General features: G+C 39.4%; 2 protein-coding genes across 2 annotated transcripts in view; one reads left to right on the top strand and one right to left on the bottom strand.

Annotated features, from left to right (window-relative positions):
• Positions 1–27,851, top strand: part of LOC144629674 (uncharacterized) — a 55,975-nt gene that overhangs the window by 1,200 nt on the left and 26,924 nt on the right. Inside the window, exons 3-14 of the mRNA XM_078487901.1 lie at positions 1,954–2,014; positions 3,233–3,780; positions 4,674–4,811; positions 5,477–5,615; positions 6,388–6,863; positions 7,716–7,968; positions 8,691–9,082; positions 17,119–17,328; positions 18,426–18,656; positions 19,438–19,752; positions 20,769–21,094; positions 27,306–27,447. Coding sequence (XP_078344027.1) covers positions 1,954–2,014; positions 3,233–3,780; positions 4,674–4,811; positions 5,477–5,615; positions 6,388–6,863; positions 7,716–7,968; positions 8,691–9,082; positions 17,119–17,328; positions 18,426–18,656; positions 19,438–19,752; positions 20,769–21,094; positions 27,306–27,447 — 3,231 coding nt within the window. The remainder of the gene's footprint in view (positions 1–1,953; positions 2,015–3,232; positions 3,781–4,673; positions 4,812–5,476; positions 5,616–6,387; positions 6,864–7,715; positions 7,969–8,690; positions 9,083–17,118; positions 17,329–18,425; positions 18,657–19,437; positions 19,753–20,768; positions 21,095–27,305; positions 27,448–27,851) is intronic.
• On the bottom strand, positions 10,595–13,209 carry LOC144630383 (D-amino-acid oxidase-like). Its single transcript, XM_078488748.1, has 5 exons — positions 13,145–13,209; positions 11,976–12,308; positions 11,716–11,806; positions 11,279–11,533; positions 10,595–11,145 (listed from the first exon to the last, which is right to left on the bottom strand). The coding sequence occupies exons 1-5, from the start codon at positions 13,196–13,198 to the stop codon at positions 10,670–10,672; spliced, it is 1,209 nt and encodes a 402-aa protein (XP_078344874.1). The 5' UTR covers positions 13,199–13,209; the 3' UTR covers positions 10,595–10,669.

Below are 27,851 nucleotides of genomic sequence, written 5' to 3'. Positions count from 1 at the left end.
ACAGACTTTACCATGTTACAGTTAACACAACTTGAAAAATGTAACCTAAATTTTGAAATATGCCAATTAGAATTTATATCAATCTTTCGCACTCACACCATCTTGGTTTTTTTCTCGTTTATTGATACAACTGGACTTCTTGGATGTTTTATACCTTGGCAAACCATTATTTAAAGTTGAATTTTCCATGGTTATGACGGCACTGATAAATCTGTATAGTGTCTCTGTTTCGTAAAATATTAAGGCCCAGTGATACGGGCAACATTTTCTTTCAACTTGTCTCGCATCATTGTTGATTGCATTTTGTTTGTTGCGCTTACTTTCTACCTCTCCCTCTTCTACTTCCGCAACTTCAACACTGGTGGTAATACGGCAATTTAATTCAACAAATTTCGATTAACTAGATCATATTACTGCCTTTTACCCTCCATAAGTAGTATTTTTTCATTTTATCAATAACTACATATTAAACAATCTTCTCAATACTCTTTAAAACCTTCGGTTTGCATCCGTCATCATATTTCCTCTGGGGGTCCTGAGGGGAAAATGGGAACTGGATTTGCCTTGACTGGGTTCCTTACTGGTCCTATTTTTTCACTGTGGGATTTAGGTAACTGGGACTGGGATTCGGAAACAAAAAATGGGAATGGACTCCAATTTTTTACCTCTTTTTTTATCCGGAAATAGTTAAAACGCTGAAAATTAACTCTTAACCGAACCACTACACTGACGAGTGTCCATCAGTGTCGATCAATTTTCGTGTAAGTGATTAAGTTACTAGCGGAACTGCTATGACTGAGCATGGGCACAAATGGAATATTTAAAAGAAGTGATAGTAAGTTTTGCAGGGTAGTGGTAAGTAAGGGATAAAAACTTGATAGCTTTAGTTAAAGCTACTGAAAATTTCTATCATTCTCTACAAGACAAACGAAAAATGAAAAGTGATGTTCTCAACAGCATTGGTGATAATATAACTAGAGAACATGATTTTGAGCAGAACATGATTTCCAGAACTATTTCCTTCTGCGAACCAGGTGCGAGAAGGGACAGTCTAGGATAACTTGCATGTGCATGCTTAAAACAAACCAATGAAAAACCACAGAGACGTGTGGCGTTTCTTACTGCAACGTGTGCGCTAGGGTATAAAAATAGTTCGCTAAAATGAAAAATTCAACTACGCAACAAATTTAATAGCGCGACATCTGCAAGAAAAATTGCCTTAACCTTTGTCTAAAGCCGTAATGAATAGGTATTAAACCACAAGTACTAAATTTTTGAATTTAACATCTGTGCGTGCGTTTCCAAAGGTGCTGTCGATTATGGTTTGGTTTCTCCAGCTTCCCCCTTGGGGGGAGGGGGGTGGGGCTGACAGATTTCTGAGAATGCGCATGCAGGTCAATATTTCTGACTCGCTCAACGACGCCTGTCATCGAAGGGAGAGTTCAGTGAGTGAACTACATTTAGGACAATCAAAACAACAAATATATTATTATGCTTAGCCCGGTTTTCCATACACTGGGAATTTTACTACTGGGAATGGGATTTAGACAAAAAATAGGCTGGGAATGGACCCTCTCTGAAGGGCTTACTCTACAAATCTTTCCCAATTGACGTATTTCCCAATTGACGAAAATTAAATATTAGTAGAATTTCATGATCCCCTGACCGAACTAAGCAACTTACAAACACATCATAATTTTGAAAAAAAAGCATCGCAAACCTTTTTTCCCTCGGCAAGAAACATTAGCATAACTGAAAGGGGCTGCATTAAGGTTATTATTTTTGCTTTCAAAATCAAAAATGTTATTTTCGATCTGATTGAATTATAAAACGTAGCAGATTATTCGGGCAATATACATAAGGAGAGAAGTATTTTAACGAGAAGTTCAGCGAGATTTTTGTCTGCTTCGTCAGCGTTGTGTAAAACGTCTAACACACAGGTTTATTTTTCAGAGGTTGATATAACAGATCAAGTGAAGCACTGGAAGCTTGATGGAGAGGATCAAGAACTGAGGTTAGTTTTCTTTTATAAGCTTTTGTTTTTACATTGACTATAGTGATCATTTCCGTACCTGTGATCATCTTTATCTTCGTTGTCTACCTCCATACCATCCTCCTTATCCTCCTTGTCCTTTTCCTCCTTCTCATCATCGTCGGCCTCGCCACCCTTATCCTCCTCTATATTCTTATCCTTATCCTAATCACTCCTCATCTCATCTAATCGTAATACTCATTCTTATTCTTATTTTCATTCCCATCCAGATCCTCATCCCCCTCTCCCAAATCTTGGATAAATTTTTATTATATCCTCACACCTCCTCCCAATCATCACCTCAGTTTATCCTCATGGTCATCTTTATCATAATCCTCACTGACGTCCTCCTCATCCTCATACTCATCCTCGTCCTCATTCTCCCCTTCCTCCCTCCTCTTCCTCATTATCTTCCCCTTTTTCATCCTCCTCCTCCTTTTCATCATCATCCTCCTGATTATTCTCATTTTGGCCCTTATCCTCATTCTCACTGTAATCCTCACCATCACCGTCGTCGTCGGCACCGCCATTAGGGACATTCAAATCGGAGAACGAGTTGAGTACGGGCACCTTGTGCTTACTGATTGTCTTAATTACATTTAACACTAATCTCGCACCAATTATATTTTTTAACTGGTCAGCAACAGGGAGGAGTGAGAGTCCGGGAACGTAACTGGATTGAAATTCGAAAGTAGTACTCTTACACTCGACTCCGATCTGAAGATTATGTTATCATAACTACCACTAGCACCATCGTCTTGCTTAGTGATGATGTTCACTCGATCGTGGTGACGGAGACATGTTTAAACTTTGGGTGCCAATTAATTTATTTAACGTTTTGCTGCCTTGTTAATAAGCTCTATGAATTTGTGACACGCAACTTTTCCGCTTTCGTTTATGTCTGACCTTTAGCGTTATAAAGCCTCCTAATACAACTTCTTACACACCAAGTATGGAAAAAAGCGAGGATTTGTTTTCTAGTGCCAAAAACATTCGTATGCCCGTCAGTGAAATTGCACCAGTGCAAAGTTGTACGTATGATAAATTTAACGCCATCCGGTGGTTTTGTAATTTTTTCTTGATCTCGATACTTTTGAAATGATGAAAATTGCGAAAAAAATTGAATAAGCAGACGAGACTACTTCGTTCTGATGTCTTCGACGCTGATTATTTCTCTACTTTGTACCATTTCTACTTTAGCCCTAAGTACAGTGCGACCTTTGTGGAGGGTCGCCTTACGGACCATAAAGCTGTTTATCTGGATCAAACAGAAGCCTATTTGGAAGCACCGCACATCAATCTTGGCATGGCATTTACCATTGCTTGTTGGATAAAAGTGCTGCCATCCAACCCATACCAGAAACCAATACTCGGCAGCGATAATGGCGGATCCCCTGACGGCCGATTTTGGTTCGGCGTTAATGGCAATAATAAACTGAGGTTTAAAAATTGGCATTTGGGCATAGCTTATACCGAGACGACATCTGATCAGCTTCAAGAAAAACAGTGGCACCACGTGGCTGTTTCATTCTTTGATTTCATTGAGCTAACTTTTTTCATTAACGGTTTTCAACATCCGAGTACCGTTCATCCATGGCAGAGTCCTGATAACGGTTCGTTCGCCATAGGCAGATTCTTTGCAGATATCTCGGTTGTTGGACAAAAGTATCGTTACTTCCAGGGATTTCTCAGTGACCTTTACGTGTTTTCAAGAGCTTTGAATGCACAAGAAATCGGGAGAGTGATGGGTAAGTAGTCAATCAATCAATCAATCAATCCAACCTTTATTTAGACAAGCTACATAGCTTGTGGGGTTGTGTGTAAATAAAACATTAATACTAGAAGATAAAAACATTAAACTATATTAAGGTAAAAACGCTAAAGTTATCGCTAAAAAATAAATTAAATTGCTAAATTGATAAAAAAAAAAAAGAGTAAACTCTAAAAGAGGTTCTAAAATTGGTATTTTTAATTATGTTCGACGAATTAATCATTTTCATAAAACTCCTAAGGGATATTGCTTCGTGACACTCTCGCGGTAAAAGGTTCCAGAGCACTGTCCCTCTGTAAGATGTTGAAAGTTTCATGGAGTTGGTATTAAATGATGGTTGCTTAACCTAGCCGAGCAAACCATCGCCCCACCCCTTACCGCTCTGTTTACCCTAAGCCTAAAGCCGGGCACTGTCTACACAGAGTGGAAAACAGCCAAACTGACAGCAGTTTGCAAAAAGGACGTCGCCTGTTTATTTTTCTCCTGATATCGTTAGAGATCCATGGGAGTGAGAGACACCTTATAGTAGTAGTTCCTTAAGGTGGCTCAAAACAGTTTCCTGAATTTTTCAGCACCTCAACTTTGACGAATCAATACTACGACTCTTTTTCAGTTGACGCAACTGTTTTGGTATAAAACAGATGCCCAATCACTGGTGAAAAAGTATGATTATTCCTTGACATTAAAAGTCACCATGGCAACGCTACTACCTGTTAAAATACCGAGAGTGTTTGATCTGTGATCACTCTCTCGATAACACGACGCGTATGTCGATGTTTTCGATGCAAAGAAAAATTCTCCAAAGGAGGACATTCAAAATGTATGAAAAATTGTAAGAATAATTTTGACTTGCATGGTATCCATTTATAGGCCGCTCTTCGCCTTGTACTCTCTCGGAGTGGAGCTCTCACCCGACATTAACACCGGTACAGCAGCCAACCGAAAAATATCGAACCAATTCTTGTCCAGGGATTGGTCAGTGCAAAGAGGTGCGCACCTGGAAACCAGGTAAATAAGTTATTAACATTCATCCGTGCCTTCACTTTCCCACTTGCGCTTTCCCACCAAGAAATTTCTCTTAGTCGTGTGTCTTTTTAAATTTCCAAAATAACGGAGTGTCTCACAGGTATCTTTCTCGTAGTCAAGCTATTCTTTCTTGGAGTGTAAGGAATAGATATGATCTGGCAGTTAGCTGTGTGTGTCAAATATTTCGTGCAAATAATTACCGCACTCCCTTGCATTTTTATCTTATAGCAATTTAATAAGAAGAGTGGCATCTCCGTGTCTATGTCTTTATAATCTGCTAAAAATCAAAACTCTCCATTTCGCTCGAGAAAACGCTCGCCTGTGGCACACGGTGACTACGAAAGTTTTCTTATGAATAATTCAACGTTTAATGAGAATTATCGCACTTTTGATGATAAATAAAGCATGTTTTCGTGTTATTGTGGACATGACTGCAAAAGGTGTGCAAATATAGGCGTTTGTGGACAAAAGCTCTCATATTAAGCTGTCGGTAAACTGTCGGCCGACTGATGGCCGTTTGTCGGCCGATTGTTGGCCGAAAGTCGGCTGACAGGTTATTCTGGGAGCTGTTCTTCACTTTTAACCAAAATTTAATGTCCAAGCGGTTGTGCTAAGATGATTTATTTTAATTTTCATTTCAACCATAGCCGACTGCAGAGAAGTGCTGCTTGCTGGAAACAAAGCTAACGGAGTTTACACAATAAGTCCTCTAAACAACGAAGACGAATTTGAAGTTTACTGCGACCAGGAAACGCACGGTGGTGGTTGGACGATCATCCAGCAAAGGTATTTTTTTCTTTCAATCAATCAAGTTTATTTTCATTTTGGTCACTGCATGTAACATAAATGATTTAGGAACATATAAAAGAATGGAGAAGGACTAAAGAAACCTTAACAAGCTTTTACTAGATAGTCCCCCTTTTATTACAACTTATTTAATCAATTTGGTATCAGGATTCAGCTGGCGAGAAGTGTATTCATTACATCATTCAAAAACAACAAGTGTGATTAAAAACCTAGTACTAATATTAAATTCAATAAGCATAAAATTTGACAGTAAAAACTGTTTCATCATTGTTTTAAATTCATGTATTGAGAAAGAACGTTTTATTTCATTTGAAATAGTGTTTCATGTATTAGTTACTTTATTTCTTGTCGAGTACACACCCAAATTTGTCCTATTGATCTTTTTGTGTAAATCATTGGATTTTCTTGTAGAATGATTATGAATTCGAGAATTTTGTGTACATAAATCATTGAAGTACGCTGGTAGAGAGTTCCGACTTTGACTTTTGACTATAGCAGAAGGTGCTTATACACCATTTTAATAAGTCAAGGGGCCATTTTGAATTTTTATTTTTCCGCAAATGACGTCATTAATAAAATATTCAAAATGACACCTCGGCCTATTACAATGGTAGATACTTTATTTTAATACGTCGAGGCACAAATGAATATTTCATTAACGACGTCATTCGCGGAAAGTTAAATATCCAAAATGGCGTTTCGACTTATTAAAATGGTGTATAAGAAAATCATTGATTTGGTTAATGTCTAGGTTGGACGGTTCAGTGAGCTTCTCGAAGACCTGGGCTGAATACAAAGCAGGTTTTGGTACAGTTGGTAGCCAATCAGAGATGTGGCTAGGTAATGACAAAATCCATAGCTTAACCACCAAGAATACTGAGCTTTTGATTCAGTTGGAAGCGTTTGATGGAAAGGAAGGATTCGCAATTTACAGCGACTTTCGTGTTGGAGACGGAGACGATCATTACACACTCTCGCTTGGCGAGTTTTCAGGCAATCTCCCAAATAAGCTCGTGCTACACAATACTTCTAGCTTCAAAGCGGAAGCCTGTGGTGCAGACGCACACGTCGCTGGCTGGTGGTTCACGACGTCCTGCGGCGAAGTGTTGCTAAATTCTTTATATGGACAAGACTCCGGCTCAATGAAGTGGGACGATTTTCCCAATGTCGGAGACACGGGTGGAAAACTCAAGAAAACGAGTATGAGAATAAGGAGGACAGAAGGAGGTGAGGCATTACTTCCGTACCCTACCCTACCCTCTCCTCCCCTCCGCGTCGCATCTCGCTAAAACAAGATAACTGCTCATAATAATTGTTTGTACTATCACAATCTTAATTTTTTCATGAGCCAAAAGCATTGGAAGCTTGAAGGAAAAAAATGGCAAACAGTTTGTCATTCTTCCGTCATATCTCCGTCAGTCAAAACTTGATTATTTTCGAGTTTTATTACCCCGTTGTTGTTTTTCTACGTTAGAAAACTATTATTTTGAGGTTTCCTTCAATTTGGAGTAATCAGTAAAATGAATAAAAATGCCGTGACATCGCTCCTTTAACAGCAACATAGCAAGTTTATTGAATACATCATTACTGCTGTTACCCTTGCGGTAGCCTGTTCCAGGCTCTCGGTTTGTGGGAAAAGGCAAAAAAGCGGGTCGACTGCGCTCGCTCGCGCGCGTTTTCGCTCTTCCCCACAAACCGAGAGCCTGGAACAGGCTACCCTTGCAGTAGCTCACGCTTTATGCTGTACACGATTACGCAAGTCGTTCATACATTGTCTCTAATTTTTTTCACACACGTAAAAAAATACGCATCAGTGCGTCACTACCTTTTGTAGAAGTTATACGTGACTTTAGTCCAATAATTAAGCTTAGGATTGCAACTTAGGAACCGAAGGAGGGATAGGGAAGCAGAAGGAAGGAAGATCCGAAGTGAGAAAGGGAGGAGGAGGGGATGGAAGGAAGGTGGAAAGAAAGGAATATGCGACTGACTAGTGTGGTTAAGTGCATAAATTTTACTTGATCGAGTAAATTATTTCCATAAAATTAGCATACGTTTAATCCTTGCGTTATTTGTCTTCAGCATATTTTCAAGACTACACTTTGAAGCTTCCCAAAGACGCATCCGAGACAAGTCTTATTAATTGGCCCATCGTCTTAACAGATTTCAGGGCTTTCACTGTGTGCTACTGGCATAAATTATACGTGGAGCCAGAAACCAGCGACCAGCAGATGTCCCTGTTACGATACTACGCACATGATGGAAACTTCACCCTGTTTCTAAAAGACTTAAACGACAACGATGGGCCAAGCCTGTCCTTAGTCATTTGGCCGAGGTATGATTTTGAGTTCCAGTGTACATAATCAAAATTTTCATTACTTTAATGAGTATGAGGCAATATTCATCATGCAAAATAATATTAAAAATGTCTGCAATGACAGTCATTGCTATAATCGCTCGAACTGCTCAGTAGGTAACTGACGTCCCATTATGTTGCTTTCCTAAATAACATAGAAAACATGGTTAAGGGTGCTTGTGTTGTTACCCGGAGGTCCCGGGTTCAAGCCCTCAACCCTGCCACTAGCTGGATTTGTTCTCGGTGCTCCCTGTTCTCCTCGTCAAACTGGTGTGCCTCCTGCCATTTGAGGTACCATTATATTGAAGAAACTTTTTAGCCGCGTTAAACGGACAATTTTTCCAATGCAGTGATCTCGAGTGAACATTATACTATCACGAGTACTCTGGACTCAGTTCACATTCCCGTTGATTATTAATTTTTCTACAAAAGAAATTTGGTTATATATTCATTTTATAGAAGGAAGGTGATTGCTAGACTCAGAAAAAGAGGAAAAATGATATGTCCCTGTTTTATCGTTTTCGAGAGAACCGAGCCAGGCCGTATAGAAAAAGCCGCCATCTTCTTAATGTGTGTGCGCTAATCACGCGTACAATTATGTTCAGTACGGGATGCGCAATGCAATACTGAGGAATGACCTTAATGCTGAGTTTTGATTGGAGGGTACAATAAAACAACGCTGTTTTCTTGTTTGTTTTCAGTACCGGAAAATACAAAAAAGGTGTTGATTACCCAACACCAGATGGCAGCTGGCACCACCTGTGCGTTTCATGGACAAATAGCGGAGGAGTAGCTGTCGCCTACATAGACAGCGCCAAATTGTCTTTCTTTACTATAGGAGACGGCGCAACATTCAGTAGCGGTGGAAGAGTGTCGATTGGAGCCAATTGTGTGAGTTGCAGGAAGCCAGAACAGTTTGTGGGAGAAGTAACGTACGTGAATCTGTGGGATAAAGTTTTGTCAGAGGCTTCTGTTCAAAATCTCGCGCTTTCGTGCGGGGTACAAACGGGAAATGTTTTACAGTGGAGTTTTTTCGCAGCCATGGTGGAAGGTGATGTTCAGTACGTACCGGTCTCTGCGTGCAAGTCAAAAGGTGAGGCCGTTTATTCTACTTTGGGATGATAGTCCATCAGGGGTTACCTCTCCCCACCCCACACTACCCGGCTATTTCTGTCCGCGAGACCCAACAATTTGTCAGTATCCATTCATACTAATGAGTGGAGAGAGATCCTGTGACAGTTGAATGCCCTGTCAGGCCCGGGTGGTGGTACTTGGACAAGTTTGGGCGGGGGTGCTCCGCCGGGGTCTAGAGACCCCTACCTCGTCTTAGACCAAAAATAGCTCAAATTTTGCTACCCGATCTCAGACTAAAGAGGAAAATTGCATACCCCATATAATACCGGAGGTGAAGTCAGAGCATGTATTACCTACAACATCCGCAATTTATTTGCGCACTTTTCTCTTTTACTGGGGGGGGGGGGGTAGAAGACCGCGTCATCAGAATTATTGCACTGCAGAGATCATTATGTAAAATAAGTGAATAATTTGGTAATAAACTCACTCAGTAGGATTGTGGTGACTACCCGTAACTAATTAAGTAACCGACTCTGAAAGCATGGGAATGTGGAAATCTGGAAATGAATACCTAATAAACTAACCGACTCTGGAAGCGTGGAAATCCGGAAATGTGGTAATCTGGCATTTAATACTTAATAAATTAACCAACACTGGAAACGTGGAAATCTGGAAATCTGGCAATGAATACTTAGTAAAGGAAATCGCTCGACCTCGAGAACAATTCGTGATTAATAGGTACCGGTACTTATGATGTTTTGGAAGTTTTCAAATTGCACTCGCCTTTGAGCGTGAAGATAGCTGTAGAAGATGGTGAGAAAATTAAACCATTCCATGCTACATTTGGCTAACAAACCTTCCCATTCTGTATTTTTTAAATCCCAAATTTAAGCTTTCACTAGCTGTGAAAGTTGTCAGACACAAAAGGTTATTAAAAATCCTTGTAGACAAAATGCACGGAAAGCAGAAAGTTGAAATCCCTGAAAAATTTGCAAGTAATCCCTCCCCCACGCGTCACGTTACCCTCCAAAAAACCGGCTACAAAACATCACACTTTAGTGGTGTAGTTATGTGAATGATAGGCTAAGAAGGGCAAAACCGCTTGATTCCAGTCTCCTCCTTTACACCAATAGTTATAAGCCGCTCTGCCCCGAAGAGATGTTTCGAGAAAATAGTTTTCTCGATCGAGTGCTTTCTACGCTTGTGTGGACAATTATTTATCAAAATATGAATACTGAAGCAAGTTGCCATGAAACTCCAATGCTTTTTATTAAATTATCCCCTATTATTGTATATTATATTTACAAATGTTTATGCTCTTTTAATTTTTGATACATAAGTACAATGTAACTTTTGCATGAAAACAGGCTCACAAATAGGTTCGTGGCTTCAAGACAGAAATCTCTGTTTTAAACCATTCCTCAACTCAACATTCCGGCCCTATGCCCACTTAGGGCTTTGGCAATAAGTCAAGTCAACTCAACATTGTTTTTTCTAAGAATTTACGAATACTCCACTAAAAGTCACTCGATCGAGACTAAACAAAATTCGTTTCACTGACAAGACCTTTAGCTCAAGAAGATTTCGAGAAAAAGCGAACAAATGTTCAAAGCTTAGAAAGATCAATCTGTGGGCTTTTAAGAACACGATCCACCATGGCGCTAGCTTCGATAGCACAGCCCCACGAGAAAGTCACACCCGAGCCTCCATGTCCATAGTTGTGCAGAAGATAAGGACACACAGGATCCCACTCCAGTCGAACGTTGCCTTTACGAGCGGGCCGCAGTCCTACCAACACTTCCTCCACGTCCCCGTCTCCATAGTTACGGAGGGGAGGGTAGAACTCTTTGACTTTCTCAAACATTCTTCTGATTGGTGGATAATCAAGCGTGAGATTTCTGTCCCACTGGTTGGGTTGTACCATGCCACCCAGCCATAGTTTGTCGTCACCTCTTGGTAAGATGAACACGAAGCTTTGTCCTTCTATTTTGGACTCGTCAACGTCTTCGATCAGAGAGATGCACATGGAATGGTTAAGTTTGGGCATCAAGCTTCCGTCGTTCTTCACTTTAATAATCGCCCCTGTAACAAGAAGAACGAAACCATGATCAGTAAACAAATGCAGTAAAAAAAATCTGCTTGCGAGATTAAACAACGGACTATAAAGGAAGCAGGGAATTCTTTTAATTTAATCGTAAATAGACACAATAGCTACCTCTCAGAGGATAGACATCTTTATCTCCTGCCAGTTCTTTAGCGCTGAGTCCAGAGCAATTAAAGATCAGCTGAGCTTTGTAACTTCTTTTTAAATCTTCAGCCTGATCTCTCAACAGTCCGTGAATTTCATTGTGTACAAAGCGACAGCCCTTGTAACGGCACTGTTTGTAAAGCCACTGCATGTACGTGACTGTGTCAACCATGGGAGCCATGTGTTGGTACGCGTCCACTACTCCTGTGTCTCTGTTCACAGCTGAAGGAAAACAAATAAAATAATCCGTTGGAAAAGCAGTTTAATTCATCAACACACATAATCGTGGTTTGACACAAGCAGGCAATAGGGCAACTAGGTCACTGGCGATCAACAAAAAGGAGAAAGGGAACTCTTAAACTTGATTAATTTAAGATTGAAAGAGAAAAACATGTGTTTCTAACCAGTTTCTTCAATGAGGTTTGCGTCGTGGCGAAATCCTGGCAAATAACATAACTCGTGCATCTTTTCTAACTGAGTAGGAAGATAATTGACCTGAATAAAGAAGCAGTAATATTATTTTATTTAGTTTTGCTTGACCAAAAAATATAACAAAGTAGGGAGAAAGTCTGTACCATTTCGTCCACAACTGTGCGCAACAGAACGCGAGATGATCCTTTGAATATATAAAATATAGTTAGAAGCTAGGTCAATCGACATTTACCTTGTTCTTAAAGTAGAAGACAGATTGCCTCAGGTAGGCTCCAGTTTCCTTTGGGTTCATGGCCAATTCCATGAACTTGCCATAGCTGTCCATGCACCAAACCTTGGACCTCTCCAGTGACTTCTCGTCTGTGTGTCGTCCGCACACCGCTGGAGGCCACTCCCACAGAGCGCCGGCGATCTCGGAGGTGATGCGTTTACCAGAGGAGACTGGGGAGGCGTACTCTTTTGCTAAAACGGTCACTTTGTATCCTTTCTGCAGAAGCTGTAATGCTGACGTCATACCCACAACCCCGCCACCGATCACCAACACGCGAGGAGCGAGGGGTGATTTCTAAGTAAGAGACAAAAGCAATCGAATATAGCGGTAATATACAAATAGAGTAACTGATCAGTATGAAAGCTTGTTTGAATAAGAACTATTGAGTAGAACTAATTTACAGGAGAAAATAAGGAGTTTTTACTAGTGAAAACCTGCTTAGTGACATTTTAATTGTTCTTTTTCCCCAATCGTTTTACAACAAGGTCACCTATAAAATATGAAATTTTGCTTTTTTCATAAGAGAACAGCTTTCTATGCACTCGCGCAGCAACTTTCTAAATCACTCTCCTAACTTTGAGTACAATACATAGGTATAAAGCTTCTGTAGCTTTAGACTTGTTTCCTTTGGTACTGAATATCTGTGAAAGCGTTTTCGGTTTAAATCTAGAGGTACAATAAATCGAAAGTTAAGTTGCTTCAAACAGTGTTTTAACGAGCATTGACAAAATTTGAACACCTCGATTTAAAGGCAAAATTGTGAATTTAGTTTGTTCCGCATTGAGGTAAAACTCGCGCTGATCTGCTGAAACTACAAATTCCTGCCACTTCTACAATTCCTTGAACGGTCCGGCAACTCTAATCAGAGCCATAACCGTACTTTGCCATAGACAAGGCAAGAGCTTGCTAGGCATGCCCTCCAGAAAATTTTGAAATCTAGAAGCTCTGAAACTCTTTCTTTAACTATTAATGTAAGGTACTTCTTGAGAAAGATCAATCTTGGTCAACACACAACATATCTGTTTTAGTTTTGGGTTAAAATCTATACGATGCAAGTGCCTAGTCTTGCCTCTTGATAGCTACGGCCCTGTTAGGTTCCGAGCTATCAGAAATTCTGAACGTTCAGTTACCATTGTGGTGCGAGAGTAACTTGGAAACTCCGTTTCATGAATTTGCACTGGCATTGTCCTGTTCTTTTTCCTCTGGCAAGGTGCTTGATGACTTGCTCTCTCTGCTGGTTAGGTCTCAACTGAACGTCGTAGTTTTCTACCTTGAATTTATACAGTTGGTGTCTTAGAAATGCTACGTGACCCCAGCAACAGAAAACTGTTTCATAAATTCTAACGTAAGTGCGCGCCCTACGTCACTGTTTGCCAGTCAAGTATTGGGTTCTTCCACGCAATGCTGAAGCATGACTCAGGTAAAATAAGGTAAAATCTGTTGGGCAAGTATTGTGCTCAAAATGTGCACTTATGAAAAATTTAGCATTATAATACTTCTAAGTTCTGTGTTCCATGGGGGTAAATTTTTGAACATGTAACATTTTTAAAACTACACTGTGACCAAAGACGACCTACAGCACTTTTTCCCTTGTTTCCAAGTATGCCGGATCTAGTTTAAAAGTCTACAAAGCTCTATTTCCCGGTTTTACTTTGGGAGAAATTGTAAATGTTTGACCTGCGTTTTCACAAATTTCTCCCTGGTTTTTTTCTCTGATTTCCTGAAGTTATCGGAGTTAAAAAAAAAAAAAAAAATAAAAAAAAAAAAAAAAAAAAAATTGGTTTTTTTTTTTTTTAAAATTTACCCCAAAAATTATAAAAAAAAAAAATAAAAAAAAAAAATAAAAAAACCAAAAAAAAAAAAAACCATAACTCACCACACATCCCTTAGAGCTTAAAGATGAGAAATTTTATAAAGTAGCAATCTATCAAGAAATGGTCTATTGTTCCGGCTCAACTTCTCACATAAAGGTCGCGGGGACACTTCGGCATGAATAAATTCATTAGACGAAATTTTGCTTGTCCTGTATCTGTTAAAACGCTTATATATTCTGGTTGATATGGGTGCGATGAAACTCAAATTTTACAGAGACCTAAAAAAATGATGAAAGAGTATGAATTTTATCTTTTATTTGGTAGAATGCACTTAACGGCGGTGATATTGCCTTGAAAATGACAAATTGGGGGGAAACATGACTTTGTGGCAGAGTTTACGGATCGATTAGAAGACAGCACTCTGTGACCTTGTCAATAACTAATCTGTCAATTAATACCTCTAGTGTGTCATAACAGAAGCGGATTTCTTAATTTAAAGTTTGCCAGCAAGTTATGATGGTTTAAATGCAAAAAATTGAATTTAATGCCTCCTACCCTTTTTCTAAAAGCGCTCTTTCGAAATTCCCCTTCTGTTATAACACAATACAGTATTCCTAGTTTACCACTCTGCAGTGGCAGGTCATGAAGTTCAGTATCCGCGCTGAATTTTCTGCAACAAAATTGTGGGAAAAGTAAAAACTTTGAAATTTCTGAACCTGTCCCGACCAAAACACGATTTCCAAAGGAGAGATGAATTATGGTAATTACAGAAATATTCAATTTTGTATGAATATTAGCCCATAGACTTCCTACATCTAACTCAAAGCAAAGTGTTTTTGTAAACTGGTTAAAATTCCTAACATTTTCTTTTTTTTAGAAATCAAAGAACAGGGTAATTTTTCAGAGCATAATTATACATCCCTTTTGAGTAATCATTTTGTTCACAATTTGTGCCACACGCGAACACATCAAACCACGCGCACGCGTATTTTTATTCAGTCATAAATATTTCGTGAAGTTGTCGATATCTGTCGTTGCACTTCGTTCATACGCTTTTAATAAATACATATATATAATGATGAGCTAAGGTGTGTCCCGCGACCTTAAGCATTAAACGATAGTCGTTTTGTTCTTGGTGGAGCATGAGGGACTTCGGCCGAAGCTAAGCGAAAAAGCTCGTGACAAATGGGAAAATTTTTGGCATGACAATTTTGCTGCTTTGGGGGAGTGGGTAGTGTCAATTTGCTATGTTTCTCATTCAGACCACCAAAGTCTAAATAAAAAAAAGCCTGGTATTACTTGAAGCACAAAAAAAAACACGCTAAACTTTTCATTTATACTTACGTTTTGAACTTGAAATATCACTTAACTTTTTATTAATTCTTATGAGGACCGGAACCCATGCTTTGAAAAAAAAACTTTGCTAAACGTTTTATTGATTCTTATGAGGACTCGAACCCCGCAAGCCTCCTACGTAGACGTTCTAGAAAATTTGCGCAGGAGGCTACGAACCCACGCTTTAAACATGAAACCCAGCTTAACTCTTTATTTATTCAGGACCCGAACCCACGCTTTGAACACAGAACTTTGCTCAACTTTTTATTGATTCTTATGAGGACACGAACCCACGCTTTGAACACGGCACTTTCCTTAACTTTTTATTGATTCTTATGAGGACCCGAACCCACGCTTTGAACATGAAACTTTGCCTAACGTTTCAAAAACTTTATTGATACTTGTGAAGACGCGAGTCAACGCTTTGAACATAAAATTTTGCTTAACTTATTATTCATACTTGTGAAGGCGCGATACATTGCTTTGAACATGAAACTTCGCTTAACTTTTTAAGGATGTTGTATCCATTAAAACCAGCATCCTCTTTGCCAAAGGGTATTAAATTAAACAAACAAAACATCGGTAGCCAATCAGATCCCGAGCAATGCAGCCTATTTACCGTGGTGACAATCGATTATACTTCGATGGACCACGGATGTATCCGATTTCCCGTGTATGGTTTCCGATAAATGTCTGGCAACCGACGCACGGAAAAGCGTTTGCTGTCTTGCGGTCAAAATTTACATGAAAATTCCCACAACAGTTCACAACCTTTCAGTCATGAAAAATTCACGTTCCCAGAGTCGGTTCTTTAAGTTTTCATTGCCAGATTTCCACATTACCACATTTCTATGCTTTCAGAGACGGTCGGTTAAGTATTCATTGCCAGATTTCCCTTTTTTCACATTTCCACGCTTTAAGAGACGGTTTATTCATAAAGTATTCAATGCCAGATTTCCAGCTTTCTACACTTCCATGCTTTCAGAGACGGTTAATTCATTAAGTATTCATTGCCAGATTTCCACGTTTCCACGCTTCCAGTTTCGGTTACTTAATTAATTAGTTACCGGTACCAAATTATTTTTAATTTTACAAAAATGATCTCTGCAGTGCCTTAATTATGAATAATTTTGCTTTTGGTTCATTCCATTTTCATAATGTGTTCTGTGCTCTTCTATCCCAAGTAAAAGCCCACATAAAGACCTGATTAAGATAAACAGAAAATAAATTTATCATTATTTTCCCCGTTTAGCGAAGCTATCTCAACTCGAAGGCAAAATTGGAACTTCAAAACGTAAATAATCTCAAGTATCTCCCCCCCCCCCTCCTTCCCCCGAGGCTGGGGGCTGCCAGATAAGTCAGCCAAACATAAAATCTTTGCACTGTGCTTACTGTGAAATGCTCGGAGATATTAGCTATATAAACTACTCTACAAATTCGAGGTTAAATAAAAGTGATGTGTTATGTGTTATAACATAAGATAGATATTATGACGGCCCCGGCCTGGCTCGAGCCAGGACCCTCGATCTGAACTAACCATTAGTCCAGCCGCATCTCTCACCTATTCTTAAAAACAAAACACAGGAAATAGCTCAGAAAAACAATTAAGGTGTTCAGCAGTGAGGGAAACCTTCTGCCATCTTGTTTTAAGGCGAAACCTGTTACAATTGTTGCAAAATCTAAGAAAACTACAGCAAATGAGAATGTATAATATAGTACATCTTTCTTTTCTTGTGTTTTCCACGAGTACCAAATTAACCGTGTGTTCTTTCATAAATGGAAAATAGACTAAAAATAGAACTGGCTTACTTTTATTGTAGGGGTGGGGTGGTGGGATGCATTCAATATTTGGTAAAAACTATATATGAAAGACGGAGTTTTGCCTTGTGCGGGTATACTTCGTTAAAAAAAACACACATCCTAAGTAAAGTTCACTTTTTGTTGTGCTGATTTAGAATTATACCACTGGAACTTTGCTGACTCAAGTACAACAGAGAGTATAGACTCGAAACAGAACCACGTCGCCCAACTAACTGGTGCACGGATATCCGCTGACCAGCACTCAGTTGTGATCGAAGATCAAGGTTACTTCATGGCAGAAAGCATAAGTTCAGATCTCAGTAATGATCAGGGATTCACGGTTTCATTTTCAGTAAGGCAGACAGGTAACTATGGGTAACACTTGTGTCAAGCCATTTGATAGACCCTAGGTCACGCAAGTGTCACACATTTAAAATGCCGTTATTCTCGCTGGTGCAAAGAAAGTCACGCACCCCCTAACACCTTTCCTTAAACAAATTGCCACTGTCGTCAAAATTTCCTAACACCAACTTACCCAAGCTTGACAGTTCATAACGACGAGGGCATATTTTTCCCCTTATTTTTTAAATGCAAATTTTTAAAAAAATATCATCTAAGATGTCGTTCTCAGGCCCATTGCTATTGTTTGACAAGGCCCACGTAAATTGTCGCAACTTATCTTTGGCAAAACTGATTTACATTCAATTTTTTTCCGAAACCTAAATCTTTTGTAAATTATTTGGCTTTATTGCATGGGCTTCATGAAATTAGGAAGTTTTAATTCGCGCGTATTAAAGGGAGAACCTCTATTTCTTTGCTTGCTATTTTTGCAACTGACCAAATGTTTTTTTATAGAACCTTTCTTATTACAACAAGAAAGAAACCCAATACAGGTTGTAATTCGTAGCAAGATGATGAGAACATTTAGGTTACAACTGCATATGCTATGTTGCGCCACGCAACACTGATAATAATGCTAGCCCTAGAAAGGAAATCGGGGACCACAATAGGCAAAAAAAAAAAACATTATTTGACCTCGTTGGGCTCGGTTTGAATCCTTTCGATGTCATCTTCTGAGATGAGATGCAATTGAAAGGTTTTGTATTTAGGGGAGGAGCCCGGTCCGCCTGGGCCCCCTCCTATAAGACTTTTTTTTTGGGGGGGGGCAAACACAAAAATCCCCCGCCCCCAATTTCAAGGTCTGCATCCGCCACTGGTATCAGGCTTCATTTTAAAACAGGCTATTGTAAATTTCGTCACTCCAAACTAAAGATGGCCTTTAAAGGACTAATTCTGATAGCTTGGGCACATAGAAATCTTTCTTCACGCCCTTAATTCATTCGCGATTTCACCAAAAAACGACAAACTGATGAGATTTCGGACGAAGTGATCATGGTCGTGATATTATGTTGATCTGTTGCTGTGTAATTCTGTGGTAATTTTGCTCAATTTCTACTTTCAGCTTTGGCCTCCGATATACTTCAAGATGACTTTAAATCCCTGGAACTGCTTCGTACGGCCTTTCCAACATTCATTCGTGACTACGCAATGTGGAAGCGTTGTTACTTCGCTGACCATTCATCCTGGAGCACCGCGGACTTTCACTCGAATTGCGATGCTAAAGGACCCTCCTTGACTATCATACGCGTTCGGGAATATGTGTTCGGAGGTTTTGTTGAACAGAGCTGGGGAGGTAGGTAGTATTAAAGGATACGTTTCAAATTATGCAACATTTGGACCAGTATGTCCCACGTAATCTGTTGCCTTCCTCATAAGGGCACTGCTTGGTCCCGGTTATTTCCTTAAATGGGCTCTGGCAGCTTCGATGGAATGGGTATGATCCAAACAAAAATCGAGCGGGTGCGGTACACAATTCAAATACTTTTGCTTTGTAACCCCAAAGTGGTATCCACAAATGGTCTATAGTCATAACCAGCCTCAACGTGGTAAAGTAAGATCTTACGAAAAGCATGTAACTTCTGCATTTTGCACTGACGAAAAGCATCAAATTAGAGTTTTTGAACCATTCCAATTATCCCCTTTCTTAACCGTTTGTGTCACTTTTCAACCTCAATAAGCTTTTCTTGTAAGGTTTATTTCCATTGGGAGATTAAACACTTTCCCAGGCGTCTACTTTTACAATATATCGGTTAAACAAGCTTCCCTAGTTTTAGGACAATTCATGTTCACTATTTCTTAAATATCTTGCTTGGTAAATAGCCTCTTAACCAGATACGGTAAAAGCTATAGTGGACTTTTTTGTCGTCCACCTTATTTATGTGTAACATTTCTTATTTCATTTTTATGTTTGATATTTCATAAAATGTCTTGCTTGATAAATACCCTCTTAACCAGAAACATTAAAAGCTGTAGTGCACTTTTGTTCGCAACCTTATTTATCATTCTATGCCCAATTAGCCTGTTATAAAATTTCATTATGCTAACAGAATTTACCTTGTTTCTTCTCTGGTTAGGAACACCGGCAGATATCGGAAATCAATTCGAAGGATTCCTGTTTAGCCTGTCAAACCCGTCCAACCAGTCACCTCAGTTTTTCCCAATCCAGCAAGGCAAGACATCTGCCAGAACAGATGAACAGCTTGGTCCAAGCTTCGGACAACGAGACCTTGAGCTCTTTGAAGACGAGAATGGCCGACTGATGGGTTTTAGCGGATTGGGTGCCTCATTTAACTTGACTAATATTTCACTGTCGTCTTCTGACGCTCGGAATTACTTTGCCGGCTCTCCACGGTTTTACCCAGATCAAGTGGAAGTGTTTTATTACCACGGTTAGTTGATGCTTACTTGATACTTTATAATATGCTGTGTTACCTGATAACAATTTTTTAGATTTTTCCTTTTATTTTGTAATTTTGTTATGTAAATAGTCACTGAAAAGCCCCAAGGGGGTGTATCAATTAACGTATCATCTTCATGTCGCAGTATTGATCGTATCTATGTTACAGGTAAAGTCGGTTTTCAGGTCAAATTCGTTTCCAGCCTAGTTTATTATGTTTCAACGTATTGGACTTCCTTTTAAGGTATTCATGTTATTTTTAGGTCACTGTAGGTTGGAAACCTGAAAATGGATTTAACCTGCAACATCAATAACAAAATTTCTAGCTTGTAGGCGCAACTTGTATAAATAAAAAAATTGATTGATTGATCGATTGATTGATTGATTGATTGATCGATCGATCGATTGATTGATTGATTGATGCGGCGTCCACCTGGCTTCGAACTGCTTTCCCCCCATTACGTACCCCGTCCATCAAAGCTTCCAGCTGTATTCCCGCCATAAGCAGCAGCTTCGAAGCTTTTACAGAAAGGAGGAGAACCATTCTCGTAAGCGGCCAGCTCCTGTTACGGACACTTTTTTCGCGTCTCTAGGGTGTCCGCTTACGAGAGCTTAGACTGTAGTTGTTTTCCCGCCATGATGTGGCACAGCCGGTCATCTTTTGATTGTTTCCCACCATAGTGTGCAGCTATAATGTGCATTGTCTGTCACAGTTTTCACTGTCTTGATTTCCGTCATAATATGCCGCGTCCACCAAACCTTCTTGTTGCTTTCCGTCATATTTTGCCGTCTGATCGACTGTTTGGCTTTTATCAGACGATATTCAGCGCTATTTCGCAGAATAATTGTTAAAAATTACCAAGAGACCCTCTACGTTTGTTAAAATAACAAGATTTATTCATCATTCATTATAATGAGAAGGAGATACCTGATTTTAGACTAGACCTATCGAGGGGTATCTCCCAAAACAATAGAAGTTGTTGTATTGTTCTGTTGTTTCTCTTTCAGCGCCGTCAGAGCCAGTTGGAATAGAAAAGAGAACAATACCAGATGACGACTTTAGCAGTTCTTCGGCATATAACAGCAGCACTGAAGCCCATCTCGCACGGTTAAATGAATTACGAGATATCGGTTGCTGGTGTTCGAGTGGCGCAACAGCAAGTGAATGGCTGCAAGTATTCCTGGGAAAGCAATACACTTTGACGTATATCGCTCTTCAAGGGATTGGCGGAGGTTATGACGTGACAGCCCTAACCGTGATGTACGAAAACACCAAGGATGGAGCGAGCTGGAAGACGTACAGCAAGTTAGTTGATGGCACCGAAACGCCTAAGGTAATGTTTGCATGTTTTGTTCATTGTGTTAATTTTATTTCTATTCTTTTAAGAATCCTGTTCTTTTTTCCCTGTTTTGTTTTGTTTTTGTTTTCTTTTTTTTGTTTTGTCTTGTTCTGTGCTGAGCTGTTTTATTATATTGTCGTCTCCTCTCCTCTCCTCTCCTCTCCTCTCCTCTCCTCTCCTCTCCTCTCCTCTCCTCTCCTCTCCTCTCCTCTCCTCTCCTCTCCTCTCCTCTTTCTTCCCTTCTCTTCTCATCACTTTTCTTCATTTCTCTTCCGTTCACTTACAAGGGTGAAGCAAAACATCCATGCTAATTGTAGTGTTTCTTGTCGTTTCTTGGTTCTGAATTTTTTCGCATAAACAGCTTGTACAAAAGCCAATGCAAAAGTGTATAGATTTATGTCAGGCTGTAGGGTAAAAGCTTTGTTGCAGTTAAGGTGGCCCGCGGGTATTTATGAGCCTGATAGTTCCCTTTTTAAGCGCGTTTTAAGACGGGAAAACGTGAAGCGATTGCTTAGACTTTTGAGAATCTTAAAGAATAATCCCTAAATTATATAAAATGATAAGTTTTATAGCGATCAAACGCGATTTGTTTAAGTTATGAGCGATTTTCGGAAGCCTTCGTTTTTAATAAAATGCGATTATTTTTTTTTAAAAAAAAAGCCACGGTGAATTTTTTTTTGAAATTACCCGAAAACGCTGCCAAACAGTTGAAGTTTACTCACAACAACTTACAGGAAAATCCACGGATCTTGTAGGGTTGAACCCTACAATATCCGTGTAGCTCACAAACCTATAACTACGCTTCGACATTTACTGACCAACGTTAAAGACAGAGACCAACCTAACGACAGACAGGGAGCGATTTATAAGATCAAATGCTCCGACTGCCAGGCCTCCTACATCGGAGAGACCGGTAGAAACCTTAACACGAGACTGACTGAACACAAACGAGCGACAAGAAATGGTGATGCCAACAATCACATTTCTGAACACCATCGACTTACTAACCACAAAATCGACTGGGACTCTGCTGAATGCCTAACCTACAGTACTAACTATTTCCAACGACTGACTCTGGAAAGCTGGTACACAAACTTAGAACAGACGCCTATTAACAGATGTCAACAACTACCGGCACCTTACAAACGACTTATTCACAACGTAAACAGGACCGACAAACGCACCGCAAATAGAACTACCTAATTTGACTAACAATAGACGGTACAGAACAACTTAATTTGACTGACAATAGACGGATCGAAACTGACCAATTACTGTTGACAACTACCTTGAACTTTACACGAGTCTTACAGCCAATAACATCACGGCTAAACTGACCAATCAACTTCAGCGGACCAGACATATAACATCATCGACTGACAACAACTTTTCACTTGACTCTGAAGATGACTTCCGCTCAGGTTGTCGAAACGTCAGTCACCAACAACAGTTCTTCTCAGAACTACTCTCACCCGGACGATCACACTATACGAACTAATTTACGAAAGAACGGCAAACTGACACAGTTTCATTCATTGTACGTCATAAAATTAGGCTTAGCACTTCTGTAAAGTTTGTTACCTTTCAATCTTGGTCTTGTCCTTTTATACTTCAATAAACCTGTTCCACTTTGAGCTCAATTTCGCTTCAAATAATATAGCAGTCTTGATGACAGCCGTGGAGCCGTATAAAATTACAAGTACAATGTAAACACTTGCTTCGTTCTACTTACACAAGACGTGTAACATTTGCTAACATTTGATGTATATACACGATCTTTTTAAATGTTACACACAAGATTAATTAACAATTATTCTATTCTCCCTTGTTGGATACGAGTCGTTATAGCCAACTCGGCGCTTCGCGCCTCGTTGGCTATTTACCACCTCTAGCCAACGCGGGTTCATAGAATAATTGTTAATTAATCTTGTGTGTAACATTTAAAAAGATCGTGTATATATGTCCGAATTTATCAAAACCGGGTCAAAGAAAAGTGACGTCAGTATTCTTGAACAAGTACGTTACTGCGCGAATTGGCTTAAAACGCCACAAGAAAGGAAAAAAAAAAAAGAAATACAGCGCTGAAAGGTAGAGAAGAGAGAGGAGAAGAGAAAAAAAGACTGTCATTCCCTTTAGTTTTTATATCATCGAGTTTGGAGATAGTTTCTGGCGAGAAAAAAACGCGTTTACAGCGATTTGCGCTTAAACGGTGAAAATTTCCTTGACCTGGTTTTGATAAATTCAGACATATGATTCAATAGTATGACCGGAAAGGCCAAGAATGAGCTTCTCGAGTTACAATCAATCATTTTCTATGCATCTAGAGAGAAATCCAGGCTTTCCCTGCTCCAGTGTAACATTCACTAGCCTCTCCGGTCATACTATTGAATCAATTGATTCAATAGTATGACCGGAAAGGCCAAGAATGAGCTTCTCGAGTTACAATCAATCATTTTCTATGCATCTAGAGAGAAATCCAGGCTTTCCCTGCTCCAGTGTAACATTCACTAGCCTCTCCGGTCATACTATTGAATCATATGTCCGAATTTATCAAAACCGGGTCAAAGAAAAGTGACGTCAGTATTCTTGAACAAGTACGTTACTGCGCGAATTGGCTTAAAACGCCACAAGAAAGGAAAAAAAAAAAGAAATACAGCGCTGAAAGGTAGAGAAGAGAGAGGAGAAGAGAAAAAAAGACTGTCATTCCCTTTAGTTTTTATATCATCGAGTTTGGAGATAGTTTCTGGCGAGAAAAAAACGCGTTTACAGCGATTTGCGCTTAAACGGTGAAAATTTCCTTGACCTGGTTTTGATAAATTCAGACATATGATTCAATAGTATGACCGGAAAGGCCAAGAATGAGCTTCTCGAGTTACAATCAATCATTTTCTATGCATCTAGAGAGAAATCCAGGCTTTCCCTGCTCCAGTGTAACATTCACTAGCCTCTCCGGTCATACTATTGAATCAATTGATTCAATAGTATGACCGGAAAGGCCAAGAATGAGCTTCTCGAGTTACAATCAATCATTTTCTATGCATCTAGAGAGAAATCCAGGCTTTCCCTGCTCCAGTGTAACATTCACTAGCCTCTCCGGTCATACTATTGAATCATATGTCCGAATTTATCAAAACCGGGTCAAAGAAAAGTGACGTCAGTATTCTTGAACAAGTACGTTACTGCGCGAATTGGCTTAAAACGCCACAAGAAAGGAAAAAAAAAAAGAAATACAGCGCTGAAAGGTAGAGAAGAGAGAGGAGAAGAGAAAAAAAGACTGTCATTCCCTTTAGTTTTTATATCATCGAGTTTGGAGATAGTTTCTGGCGAGAAAAAAACGCGTTTACAGCGATTTGCGCTTAAACGGTGAAAATTTCCTTGACCTGGTTTTGATAAATTCAGACATATGATTCAATAGTATGACCGGAAAGGCCAAGAATGAGCTTCTCGAGTTACAATCAATCATTTTCTATGCATCTAGAGAGAAATCCAGGCTTTCCCTGCTCCAGTGTAACATTCACTAGCCTCTCCGGTCATACTATTGAATCAATTGATTCAATAGTATGACCGGAAAGGCCAAGAATGAGCTTCTCGAGTTACAATCAATCATTTTCTATGCATCTAGAGAGAAATCCAGGCTTTCCCTGCTCCAGTGTAACATTCACTAGCCTCTCCGGTCATACTATTGAATCAATTGATTCAATAGTATGACCGGAAAGGCCAAGAATGAGCTTCTCGAGTTACAATCAATCATTTTCTATGCATCTAGAGAGAAATCCAGGCTTTCCCTGCTCCAGTGTAACATTCACTAGCCTCTCCGGTCATACTATTGAATCAATTGATTCAATAGTATGACCGGAAAGGCCAAGAATGAGCTTCTCGAGTTACAATCAATCATTTTCTATGCATCTAGAGAGAAATCCAGGCTTTCCCTGCTCCAGTGTAACATTCACTAGCCTCTCCGGTCATACTATTGAATCATATGTCCGAATTTATCAAAACCGGGTCAAAGAAAAGTGACGTCAGTATTCTTGAACAAGTACGTTACTGCGCGAATTGGCTTAAAACGCCACAAGAAAGGAAAAAAAAAAAAGAAATACAGCGCTGAAAGGTAGAGAAGAGAGAGGAGAAGAGAAAAAAGACTGTCATTCCCTTTAGTTTTTATATCATCGAGTTTGGAGATAGTTTCTGGCGAGAAAAAAACGCGTTTACAGCGATTTGCGCTTAAACGGTGAAAATTTCCTTGACCTGGTTTTGATAAATTCAGACATATATACATCAAATGTTAGCAGTCAATAAAGATTGATGGTTTTCAGCCGAATTTTTAAAACTATCAAACAAATGACGTTATTTCAAATTGCGAAAAATTTGTCGATTTGTTTTGCAATTTTTTTAAAGCTGCAGCTTGAACAGGATATTGCAAAGGTTTGTGCCGAGTTTCAGCGTGTTTCTTTCATACGGTTTGAAGAATTTCGGTCGGGAAGTCAGCAGGTACATTTGCTTTCCAAGTTCTAGTCGCTTTGTAATCCCCGCATTTCGAATGAAATTATACTGTTGTTTTCGAAGAGAGGTGTTACTTTCAAATTCTGCTTGATCTTCTGCCACTTGGAAATAACACGGCCTGAAATAGTTACTACTAAAATGACAATGGCTGCGGTCACATCTACGACGTAACTAAAGTTTAACTATAGTTAGTCTCAAGTTACGTGACGTCATACCTAACTATAGTTAGTGCTTTCGGTCGTCTTTGCGGTCACACCAATGCAGTTAACTATAGTTAGTTCTGATTAGCTTTTAAATAATTTCGAATTTAAATTAGTTTATGACTGCCCTTGTTGTTGATCTGTGTCCAGTTGTTCCTCTATTTTTTCTATTTTTGCACGGCCTCTCGGCGTTGAAGAAAATAAAATGAAGTAAGGATGCTAGAAGCCGAAGAATTCAAGCTTTATTTTTGCCTAACATTGGTGATATGTAATTTCTTGGCATGTTGTTTTTCTTTTTTTCCTTCCCTTCACGCTTTGTTTTGCATATTAATGTTCATCTCGCACGTGCGAAAAGAATTGTCGCATTCGGATTGGTTTTTCGTTTGTAAACTTAAGACTAACCCATGAACCCTGCTTGGGTATAACTATAGTTAGTCTGTATTGTTTTGGATCAGCGAGGCGTAAATTTTCTAACTATAGTTAGGGTGAACGGAGAAGCGGTCACATTACCGAAATAGCTAACTATAGTTAACGCCGCCTTAACTATAGTTAGCAGTCTAGATGTGACCGAAGCCAATGACCGTTCTTGCACGTGTATTCCCTGACGGAAGAAGATCGTGCGGAATTTGGAAGTAACACCTCTCTTCGAACAACAACAGAATAATTTCATTCGAAATGCGAGATTTACAAAGCGATTAGAACTTGGAAAGCAAATGTACCTGACTTTCCGACCGAAATTCTTTAAACCGTATGAACGAAATACGCTGAAACTCGGCACAAACCTTTGCAATATCCTGTTCTAGCTGCAGCTTTTAAAAAAGTGCAAAACAAATCGACAAATTTTTCGCAATTTAAAATAACGTTATTTGTTTGATATTTTCAAAAATTCGGCTGAAAACCCTCCATCTTTATTGACTGCTAACATTTAACGTATATACACGGTTTTCTTAACTGTTACACACAAGATTAAGGTGACATCAGCCTCAAAACTGGCTGGTACTGGGTTATTATAAGTATCACATTTATGCAACGGTCAAGTCAGACGCATAACACAACAGTTTTTAAAGGCAAAATAAAGATGTCGCTCGTTCAGGAAATCTACGGAGTGGATTTTCCTGTAAGTTGTTGTGAGTAGACTTCAACTGTTTGGCAGCGTTTTGGGGTAATTTCAAAAAATTTCAACGTGGCATTTAAAAAAAAAACGCATTTTATTAAAAACGAAGGCTTCCGAAAATCGCTCAAAACTTAAACAAATCGCGTTTGATCGCCATAAAATTTATCATTATATATAAATTAAGCATTATTCTTTCATATTCTCAAAAATCTAAGCAATCGCTTCACGTTTTCCTGTTTTAAAACGCGCTTAAAAAAGGGAACTGCCAGCTTCATAAATACCCGCGGGCCACCTAAACATTACGTTAAAAATTGTTAGTTCGCACAAAGCCTTTAAGTTTGATTTAATGGATAAATGTTTATTCTATGACCAAGTGACGTTTGTGCTTTAGGTTCTTCGATTTAACCTGTTATCTCCCGGTGTTGTGGTAAAAGAAGCCTTCTTTCCGCCTTTCCAAGCTGCCAAAGTCCAACTTGTTATGACTGAGCAAAAACATTTATGTATGAAAATGGAGCTGTATGTTTACGATGCAGGTTTGTATAGCCTTAGCCAGGGACCGCGGAGCATTTTTCCAATCCCCCCTCCCCCGGCTCCGCGGTCCCTGTTAGCATGTACTTCACAAACGCCTCAATACATCAAGTTAAAAGTAAGGGGCTCAGAACCGTCGCGGTGGTTTGGATATATGTGATCTTACTGAACATAGCTTTTTACGATTTTGTTTTTACTTCTACTTCTCTGTAGTTTTAGTTTTGATTGAGGCGGTAGATCAATCATGAGAGGGAGTGTTTCATCACATTTCCAGGCATTTAGAAGTTCGTCAAATATACTCTGCTGTGCATCGTATTTTCAACTCTTTACTCGGTGTTTGGGAATGTGATGAAACGCTCTCTCTCGTGTTTGATATATTACTTTAAATTTAGTCAAACTCGTAGCTCAG

The sequence above is a fragment of the Oculina patagonica genome, chromosome 11, assembly GCF_052425735.1.
Source record: "Oculina patagonica isolate OP01 chromosome 11, crgOcupat, whole genome shotgun sequence".
Taxonomy (NCBI): Eukaryota; Metazoa; Cnidaria; class Anthozoa; order Scleractinia; family Oculinidae; genus Oculina; species Oculina patagonica.
Note: the sequence above shows the minus strand (reverse complement) of the source record. Positions and strands in the feature narration are given on the sequence as shown.

Coding starts and splice junctions, on each gene's coding strand:
- LOC144630383 (XM_078488748.1), bottom strand. CDS start 13,198: ATGCCAGTGCAAATTCATGAAACGGAGTTTCCAAGTTACTCTCGCACC. Junction 12,309..13,144: donor GTTACTCTCGCACCACAATG/GTAACTGAACGT, acceptor TCTCTTACTTAG/AAATCACCCCTCGCTCCTCG. Junction 11,146..11,278: donor AGATGTCTATCCTCTGAGAG/GTAGCTATTGTG, acceptor TTCTTGTTACAG/GGGCGATTATTAAAGTGAAG.